The sequence below is a fragment of the Macrosteles quadrilineatus genome, unplaced genomic scaffold (genome assembly GCF_028750875.1).
Source record: "Macrosteles quadrilineatus isolate MER2022 unplaced genomic scaffold, UCM_ALF_1.0 Scaffold_4__1_contigs__length_99947679, whole genome shotgun sequence".
Classification (NCBI taxonomy): Eukaryota; Metazoa; Arthropoda; class Insecta; order Hemiptera; family Cicadellidae; genus Macrosteles; species Macrosteles quadrilineatus.
The window spans coordinates 54,063,157-54,073,927 of record NW_026542597.1 but is presented as its reverse complement, the minus strand read 5'-3'; the positions used below and the strand labels follow the sequence as shown (position 1 = coordinate 54,073,927).

At 32.2% G+C, this 10,771-nt stretch overlaps 1 protein-coding gene across 3 annotated transcripts in view; it reads left to right on the top strand.

Moving 5' to 3' along the window:
• Positions 1-269: 269 nt before the first annotated feature.
• LOC128993582 (activated Cdc42 kinase-like) overlaps positions 270-10,771 on the top strand; it is a 60,172-nt gene continuing 49,670 nt past the window's right edge. For all 3 annotated transcript variants that reach the window (XM_054417565.1, XM_054417564.1, XM_054417563.1), the window contains exons 1-2: positions 270-537; positions 10,398-10,494. In XM_054417565.1, the coding sequence (XP_054273540.1) occupies positions 10,405-10,494 (90 nt within the window). In that variant the 5' untranslated portion in view covers positions 270-537; positions 10,398-10,404. The remainder of the gene's footprint in view (positions 538-10,397; positions 10,495-10,771) is intronic.

Sequence of the window (10,771 nt, the reverse complement as noted above, 5' to 3'; positions counted from 1 at the left end):
AAATGTGGGTACGCCAACTTCACTATTATAGACAGTGAGTGAATAGATGAATATTAATCAATGAAACGCCTACATGTACCGGAATGGCATAACCGGGTGATATATATACTAGGAATTATATACTTAATCTTTGGCTTTAAAATCTCTAATGTACTGTCTAACCTGGGTAGATGTAAAACTGTTTTTTTAATCTGTCATTTAATGTTTTCTTCTCTTCTCCTCAATCAGTTTTCAGTTCATTTTATTTCATTCTGCTCCTGTCCTGGGATTCCTGGGAACTCGGAAGTGGCGACAAACATAATAACGTAAAGAGATGGACGTTCCATTTGTGTTCAATTTATTTAGGTGTTTTGTTCATGTTTCTTGAGGGTATATTACAATAATGTCGCTTTCAAAATTATTCACAACTTATGTTTTGAGTGAAGTTTATGTTAAGAATATGTTTTTCATTCATTAAATCACTTTAAGTGTTAAGAAACCTGCCTTAGTCCTAGCCATCGGCAGTTCTGGATGTTTATTGACATTTCAATTTATTTGGTAAGTAATGAATTAAGTTACACCTATTTCATTTCTTTAAAATCATCATTTAATGTTAATTTTATTATTAGTGGTTTATTTATTATCATAATAATATTAAAAAAGCCCATTTTATGTTCGTCCGTTTAAGTTACTTGAGCCGAGTCCGTCAACAATCTGGAGAAACTGGACCTTTCCCTCTTGTTACCTTAAAGGTATTTCTTACCTTGATTAGGCCTAGGGCTAAGTTGCTAGTTCATCTTAGATATTATTATTATTTAGGCCTAAACTTTAAAATCTCATCCCTCCATCAAAACAGTATGGTAGGCTATAAGTTAAGTTAACATTATTTAAGTTAACTTAGGCCTAATAAATGTAAGTTACATGTTTTCAGCAATAAACTTAAGTTATGCAAATGGATCTGGTTAGGCTAACCCTAAGGTTGTTAACTTATCTTATTTTCCTCATTTCATTAGCAATGAGTTATGGAATCATAACAGATTGAATTGCTGTCCCTCATAATTTATCATTCTTTTTTTTGCTTGTATCTACGCTAGTGGCATTTTTGTAATGAAGTATGAAGTCAAACACTTTTAAGGGAAAGCGGTCCAAACCCATTAAAGTTTTATGGATGTGCCGGGGATTGAACAACCCGTCCCTCCCGCACCCAAGTCCGAAACGCTAACCACTAGGCTAGCAACACACCCATTTTGAAGAACTGTAAATAATTTGTCTGGGTAAACCTTAATAAGTGAGCTACTTACTTTATTCTGAAATTAGCGACCATACAAAGGTATTATAAGCCAAGTATGAATGGAGATGAGTGTAGGATGAGTGGCGCGATCTTAAAGTCTTGTTAGTGACTAAGTTTAAGGCCGACACGTTCCTTTAAACACAGCTGTTAATTAATAACTTAGCCCATACAGCCAATGGCAACTAAGGGACCTACAGTTTAAAAAGTGAACCACATTACTTTTGCGTACCTGATTTCAACACAACTTAAAATACTTCTTGCTACACTGGTTCTTTTTCACCATGAGCAGTAAAGAAAAATGCACACTTATAGGCCTACACACAAGTTGAGAAGTCAGCTTCAAGCAAGGAAAAACACCACAGTGCATGTCAACCACAGAAGAAAGAGTAAACTAAATCACACTGGCTACCATTTATTCTGTGAATACAACATCATAAGTTAACCCTTAACACGGCACTGGAAAACAGCTGCAACAGCTTAGAATATTGAAAGAGGGTGTGAAGACATTAGAAATAAGAGAACTCCCATTCTTGACTAAGTTTGATATTAATCACAAGTCACAGAAAAGTAAGATAGCCTATGGAGGATACATTTAATGGTACACTTAAGTGGTGTCTAGCATCAGTTGCTGGTGTCTAGAGCAATTCTATACATCGTCCCCTTTCCACCTCGCCATCAGGTACTACAGGGCTCGCAATGAGCTGTACAAAAATGATAAATGACTATTGCTGTTTGGGCTCTTCCTTGCTCGGTACAAAAGTACATTTCCGCCCCACCATAGCAGAGCTAAAGTGCACGGTTGTCCCATAAGCTTGTATCCTCGCTGTATCTTACTTTAGCTGTGATTAAGTGAAGAATTGGCAGGCTGGAAATCATTAACCTACCTATTAAAGATACATTGATTCTTTATAAAATGGTTCCATATTTTTTCTGTTCAGCTAAATTCTCAGTTTTCTCTGAACCTTGTGATTGGTAAGTTAGTATTGTTGATTAAAAAGCCAAACTAAAAACTGCAGCTGCTAAAGTTTTATAAGGACAAGAATAAACATTAATATGACTTTAGGCCTATAGCTTCCTCACCATTTTATTATTTTTCATAGTAAGTGCTTGAGTCAGTGATGTTAACCAAAAATGGAGCATTAGTATGTCAGTGTCAGTGTCACAGTTAGTTGAGTTTAAAACTGTTCGTGGGTATTCGTGGGTAACGTTCATTACAGTTACCTAAGTCATAAAAAAGGGAGATCCATAGAGTATTAATTTTAAACTATAAAAAAATATGTGCGTATTAACGTTTTTGGACATTTTATCTTTTATATATAGGTGATACAAGGGATTATTTTCTGTGATTCGAACATTAGACAAACAATGCAATTCATACAAGAAGGTATAAAATTATGTATAATCAAAAAAAGTTTAGGTAGGTACATCAATAAAAAACTTTAGGCCTACTAGACATATTTATAACGATAAATATCAAATAAAAAAACACCATAAATGACAAACGGAGAACTCTGGGAACCTTGAAGCGTGAGCGGTGACTTATGAGAGCAGTCTCCGTCCTTCGTGACTCTTCAGACCTCAACTTATTAACTCTGTACATTAGCTCAGGGGAGAGTGAAATGATGTTCAATCGGTTTCTTAGACAGAGGCGTTTGAGGTGTACAGTTACTATTGAAACTGCTGGCCGGTGATAACGCATATTTTTCTATAATATTAAATGCGATCAGAGGAAAACTTCATTGTGACACCTTTGAAGGGTTAAGTTAATGAAAACTCTAAAATAGTCCTCCACTGAAAATCACCAGATATCATTTAAAAGGTTGGTTACACCTTTGGTTGCCAACACCAACTATAAATGCAGTAGCAGCAGGGGGGCCGCGAAGCTTTTCAAATTAGTAAGGAAAAAAATAATCAAATATAAATTAAAATTTGCATAGTTTAAGACCGCTCATTGTGTCCAAAAGAAATCCGATTATTTATTGTGTTTACATACTGATAAATAAAGTATGTAACATAATACACTAACAAATGAAAAAGAATAAATGCATATCTGCAATCAATGGAACAAGATACCGTACCGTTTGCGCCCTCCTGAATAAATAACCTGCAGGTGCCCTCGAGTAATTTTGTGATCTTTGCAACAGCTACCCAGCTAGGAGCGTTGCTAAATAAATACTCTACTCAATTTGAAAATATAATATATATATAATATATGTCCGTTAGCACGATCACTCGAGCAAAAATGATTCTATTTTGATGAAATTCGGTATAAACGTGTAATCCTACATTTATTCTAACGAGTTTGCAAACCAGCATGATCCGACCATGGGAACAGGGGTTTATGGGATAAAAATGGGTTTTCAGTTTTTACCCTAAAAGCAAAAAGTTTTGAAATTTGTTTCTAAACCATTTTGTAGAGCTTGAAAAAATTTAGTATTAATGAAGCGCTGTTGTTTGCCTAAGGGTTAGGGAGAAAATTCTAAAAAAAGTTTAATTTAAAATTCCCTTGTTATTCTTATGGAGAAAATGAAAACTGTTGTAGTTTACGTGTTTATGGATATATATGTTGATGAAATGTTGCAAATTTATCTATTTCAGTATAGGACTTTGACGTATGGTCAAAAAACACTTTTTACTTTGCCCATAGTAGCAAACCTAAGCACTTGTTAAATCTAATGTTATTTAAGTTGGGAATAGGCCTAAATATTTCTTATTTATGGAAATATTTGAGTAAAAATTTAATCAGACAAGTTGAAATTTGCTTAGTCTGCAGGTTTGCTGCAGCGGGGTATCTAAACCTGTTTTGGTAAAATTTCTATAAAAATCCAGACATTTTCTTTATGCGTCAAATTTTGATTACTGTTTTAATACTTTTGTACAAGTGTATTTTTGTGTAGTTAAACATCATCAAGCATTAGGCCCATTATTTTAAAATATGCACCAAACCAACACATGAAAATTTTTACTTTTGTTACCAAAAGCACAAAAACATAGACCTTGACATCTTGCCTTATTCTAACTTTTGTTTGTTAGAATTTAGTGATAAAAAATTAGGTTTCACTTAGCAGATTAAAACAACCAAATAACAATAGAAATTAAAAGAATAATGGATGCATGTTACATTTTCTACATTCTTAAATAAAAGCTAATAAAATCATTACAACAACCACCCATTATATTTTCCTTGTTCATATTAATTTCTCAGTCCAAGCTTGACTTTGGATATACAGCTAGACATCACATGTCTTTAAATGAGCTGCAGACAAGCCATATTAGGCTTTTGCAGCATGGTGTTCAATAACCTTAGTAGGCCTAAAAATTTATTTTTAAATTTGTTTCAAATAACTAAATACATTTTGAGTTTAAACAATGTAGGTTATATGAAGCAGCCGGTGGCAGTTTTTAAAGCTAAGATAATACATCGTAGTTGAATAAACCTGTAAGATTTCACACTATTATTAAGCTTAGTCTATATTTTCTCCTAGTTTTTCATAGTTATTGAGGATTTAAAATAAGCTATAGGTTACAATGAATTATCTTCACATTTTGCATGTTAAAATAGTTTGTCCACCAGTAAAAATACTTTTTTCAGTTGCATACTCTGTTGGTAGCTTAATTGAACTGTGATATTAACATAGAAATGGAACAAGCACCGGTACTAACAGGTAGTGTACATCTATAATCAAGGCTCAACTAGATTTTAAGGGAAATAAGAAATTTAGGTAAAAATTGATTAACACAGAGTTGACTGATAAAAAAGTTAAATATCATAGCAATTACTCTATATTAAATGTAACGATTAATGTACATGCAGAGGTACTACAGGAAGTTGAGGTTACGCTTGACCTCAGTTGGTTTATTGGTGTGTGTGTGTGTGTGTGTGTGTGTGTGTGTGTAAATGTGTTATCAGCACGTCCTGTGTTGTTGCTGCCATATCAGCACTAACTGTTTCACAACTGTAAACAGACATTCCAGACCTTTGTCTTCTGTTTATGCCATTCTTTGTTGTACATTCGTATAAGTGAATTTATGACAATGTTTTATTATGGTTAGATTTTTGTTTGAGAATTTAACTATTAGATAACAAATGCTTCTTTAAGTTTTGATTGCCCGTTTGATTGTTTTGTACTTATGTGTGTAACTTTCATTAGGGGAGAGTGGGGCACATTTGAACGGTTTAAATTTGCCGTCATTTTTATACTCGCAGGCCATTGGACCAGCTGTAAAATGTTGCCCTCAAATAGAACAACAGGTTGCATTCATCTCCCTCCATTTCTGATCAGTTCTTAGTTTGTTGTTGGGAAAAAAAGTTTTAGAGCGCCACAAGAAAACTTTTTTAGCAGTAGGGATTTGTAAATTTTCCATAGAAACTACATTACAGATAAGTTTGATCCATTTACCTTATGGCTTATACATATTTAGGTACAATTATGCATTTCACATTGATAAATTACGATTCAAAAAGACATATTTTAACTTTTTGCAAAATGGTGCCTAGTGGTGTAGATTTGAACAGAGTCTGAGGGGTACATTTGAACACCATGTTTTCCTCTGGTAAGCATGTTGTTCAAATGTACCACAACTGATTATATTTTTTTACTATACAAGACAGTAATGAATAGTAATAATTTAAGAAGTGACTATAAGCTTCCTCAACCAACAATGAGTGTGAGAACTGCACGTGCAGCGAACAAATACTATAATTTTGCTATTAACTTTGCAACATTTAGCTACAAATAATGTGAATCTAAAACATTAAATGAAGAATTAGTTCCAATAGTAATAAGAACTGTTTTTATCAACTCACATGCATAACAATTTCTGTAAAATAAAAATTTTCATTTTACTAATTAGTGTGTTCAATTGTGGGGTACTTTTGAACGATTTGCATACCTTTGTGAAAACAGATATTGCACATTAACATGTTAACTTGGAGGGTTTAAAAAATAACTTTTTAAATTAAAGCCAACATTATGTTACGACTAAATGTAACAATGTTTTTTTATTAAAAACACATAAATTTATTTATAAAAAATTAAAGTTTTAAAAGTGTTCAATGTGCCCCACTCTCCTCTTCATTTTAAATATTAGATAGGGCCTATTGAAATTATAAATTATCGAGACACCAGCTACACTGCAATTGAACCAATGTTTTTTTTTTTTTTTTTTTTTTTTTTTTTTTTTTTGTCAGCGAATGATTTAACCTGGTACTCAGCGATAGTAATTCTGGAATAAAATTTTCTTAATAATATGTAAATAGGGTTTTCAAAGGAATTAAAATGCAATTTATTTTTTGGCTTTGCTTTCAAATTTAGACATTTATTTGGTAGTTCCCATATTCCTTACATCAAAATAATTTTTACTTGCTTATTTCCTATTAGAGTCAAATTCTATTTGAATTGGAACTGTTATACTATTTAGCCTATATCCTATCTTTTTGCGACTGGGAAGAGTCTCCTATTTAGGTCGGCCATTTCCTCAAGTGGTAATTTGGTATTCTAATTTTCCAACAAATACACGATTCGTCACAAGTCCAGTAGCAAAGAAATGCAGATGAGGTGTTGTGCCAGAACTCAAACAGTCGGCTGAGTGTAGAGTAGATAAACATCTTGTCCCAGTTACTGAGATCTGGACACTCCAGCTGTGTGAATGAACTGCCCTTGTTCTCTGTACTGTGTAGCTCTCTAACTCTCTCACACACACACACATACACACTGACGGTGCCACATGTTGAATAAGTTAGGTGATGAATACCAGATAGCCGTGCTTTTTGTGCTCTGTTTTTTACTCTGATCTTTGTATTGGGAACAGTTTGGATTTTTGTTTTTGCTTAAGGCAAGATTTTTAGGAAATGTAATATCTATTCCTGGTACTTTCCTGTTAAAGGGAACATTCATTATTATCGATGGTTTTTTTCTCGGTATATCGATATTAACAAATTCAAACATATCAGCTGACAACTACGATAAATATTTGTTCAGTATCAACAAACAATAATAAAATGAAACTGTTCTAAAAAAATAACCTAACATAACTTGCTGTAACATTTAAAAATTCCGTGTTTAACCTACCTTTTCTGTTAGCTATCAAACGGTTAGCTTAGAACAGATTCATTTCTTAATCCATATAATAGACTGTTTTAGCCTAAAAATGATCAGTAGTTAGTTGTTGTCAATTTGTAATGGATCGGAAAACAAAAATATCGATATATCGAAAAAATCATTGATAATAATGAATGTTCCCTTTAACAGGAAAGTACCCTATTCCTTTACCATTAAAAGAGTGTATTGTTAATGCTATTATTTATCCACAATCAAATAATCTACATTCAAGCCTATGATTATTATACCGTGTGATTTTGGTTTGTCTAAAGTATTTTGTGTGGATTATATTATGTAAGCTGGTTATATACATTTGACTATTGATGAATTTATGTAAAATTTTAATAAAGATGATTTTGATTTGCTCATTGAATAACATGTCAAATATCTACGCTAATGCATTATTAGGTTTCTTTTTTAATTTTCATTTACAAACGAATAAATTTAATGTGGCTAATTGAATAAAAAGAATTTTTCCTAAGCCTGAAAGTAATTTTACAAATTTTAAAAGAACAATATTACTCTATGAACTCTCTTTGTAGTTCCTCCCTCATACTTATGATCAGGTCACTGCACATTACCTTTGTGTTGTTATAGAACTTCATACATCATTAAGCATTTGTTTCCCTGGTTGCTCACAATTTTTATTATCAATATTTTAACACATTTTCTTCAACTGGTTGATTAGAAATAAAAACTATAATTTAAGGTACTGATTAAAATATAGAAAATGTTCAGATTATTTTGGTGGTCCAATTAAGTAAAATGTTAATTTCTACGTTCCCGAGTTTTTCCTCGTCTTAGAAGGAAGACCAATTTTTTAATAAGTACAGTTGTCTATTCTACGTTTACTCGACCTGATTTATTCTTCAAAATTGACCTGATATATTAACTTGAAACTGAAAATTTAGTTTGCTACAAAAATGTTTACTATCAACAAAAGCATAGTAAATAGCAATTATTGCTGTAATTTCAAATTATGATGATTAAGTCCTGTATGTATCTTACTTACATACAGATTTATGTATGTATCTTAAGTAGCCTTAAGAAAGAAGTCTTTTAAGTGCTCTTAAAAGTCTTTGGTAGGATATAATAAAGAGTAGGCCTATAACAAAACTGCTTAATCAAATAGATCTTTGGTTATAAGATACTGTTATTATGGCTTTAGTCAATGAATTCAGGAACACAATTACTATGTGAATATTTCAACTTTTCCCTTTTCATCAATCATTTAATTACAATCCCTTTTCATCAATCATTTAATTACAATACTGTACTGCATCTAGCTGGTAAGAGTTTATCAGTCAATTGAAAAGTGTTTACATCCATTTTTTTGGTTGTAGGAAACATCAATTTCCTCAATCTATCGGAAAGAGAGTTGTCATTCAAGGGCAATGACACTTTTATTTGTACATTGCGTTTGTACACTTACACTTATCTCTGATGAGTCAACTTGTTGATTCAACGTCCTATTACTATTTCTGTTTAAAACCAATTATCATAATTTGCCGTCAAGTAGTCTACCATGTGATAGCTCTAATATACTTGTCAATCTCTTTGATTATTATTTATGTTGCAGTTAAATATGTACTTATCAATTAAAACTGTTAGTTAAGAAAGTGTAAACAGGTTTCATCCTTTGGTTGTAAATGCTGTCAGTGACATTTAAATTTCCAATTAAAGTGTAAAGTTTTGCGTTTCTTGGGTCAGGATATAGACTCTTTCCAGTCACCTTCGGGGACCGAGCTATGGCTCGGTATAGTTTATTTTAGTTTTTGTAAAAGCAATATAAAGGAAACTTACGTTTTATTTATAGCTAATTTTGGCTTTTATTATTTAAGTTTCAGTAGAATTTCAATTTATTGTGATGGCAATTTTAACCTGGCAATCCACAACACATAAATTTATTTATCAGTCGATGGTAAAAATCAATCGACTGATACGCAGTCATTGATTGGCAATGATACGCAAATATGCTGATACGCCTAAACTTGCGTAAAACTTGTTTTGATAATTTCTTTAAATTAAAACATCTGATTACCTCGGGAATTAAGTTTTGGTAGGAGAGAGCCAAGTTAAATAATCAGCATTTGATCGGAACTATATTTTCACCTATATCGAGTAATCTTTGCTCAATAGTAACAACTGATGTTTTCCACTTTGTACTGTATTTTATAATTCTCTAGTATACTGTAGATAGCTTGTTATAACCACGTGTTAAAAGTCTTTTGTTTACTTTTTCCTTGTTATTTTGTTCAACCAACATGATGACTTAATAAGTCATAAGGCCAATGTTAACAAATTATGACTTTCAATTTCATTTTTTTTACCTAATTAGATTTTTGTTGGCAGATTTAACTGCATTAAACATGCTTTTAGGCCAGAAATAAATTATTTACAACATTTGAAGGAAATCGTTGAAACCGTTTTCAAAATCTCTGTGCAAGCAAGCAAGCAAGCATACATACAAGTAAACATTGCTCATATAAGAGTATAGGTAGAATACAGCACAGTCCCACAGACTGTGTAATGCTGACCAGAATAGTGCAAAGTTTTAGGAATGTTGAATTATCAAGAATTGTGGCCAAAAATTTAAACTGGAACCTAAAACAGTAAGCAACATTTTATTTTACTTTCATTTCTGTTAATAGATGGTAATGATCTATTAATATTAACTTTAATAGATAATAAATTAATTAATAACACATTAAAATTTAACTTAAAAAAAAATCAAAATTATGTTACTGACTAACAGATTGACTGACTAGCGCATATAGTAAATGAGGTATACATATATGCAAAGAGTTGATTCCCGGTCTTCATAACGTAGCTAAAATAATAGAAACAAAATGTTGTCTACCCCAGCGATCAGTGTGGACGTACATGAACTAGACATGAAAAACAAGCTTCAAAATTTACAATAGGATGAGGAGTCTACTTGTGTTGCTTAGTCTATGGTTATACTAGCTTTACCTTACTCAGCAAATTCGTTTACTGTCTCTACATATATGATACTTATGTTTCAGATTCAACATGACCACAACCAAGGGCCCCGGTCTCTACGACTTCCTCATAGAGGCCGAACTTCAGCACTACTTCACTGCGCTCAAAAATGATCTGAAGGTAAGCTTGAATGTTGCTTGGGAGTAACTATGAGGTATGAGGTAGACAAAACAATTAACATTCAATATTAGTGTTTTTAACTTATCATTTTGAGATTAATATCTTCTCTAGCATCAATTTTAGACTCAAAACCTATGGCCAACTAGTAAAAGTACAGGCATATTTAATAAAAATGTATTGAGTGTTTTGGCATTTGAGTATTACATAAATAAATACATACTGACACTAATAGGTGTACACAGAATAGTTTATTTGATAAATAGGAAAATTAGGGAAG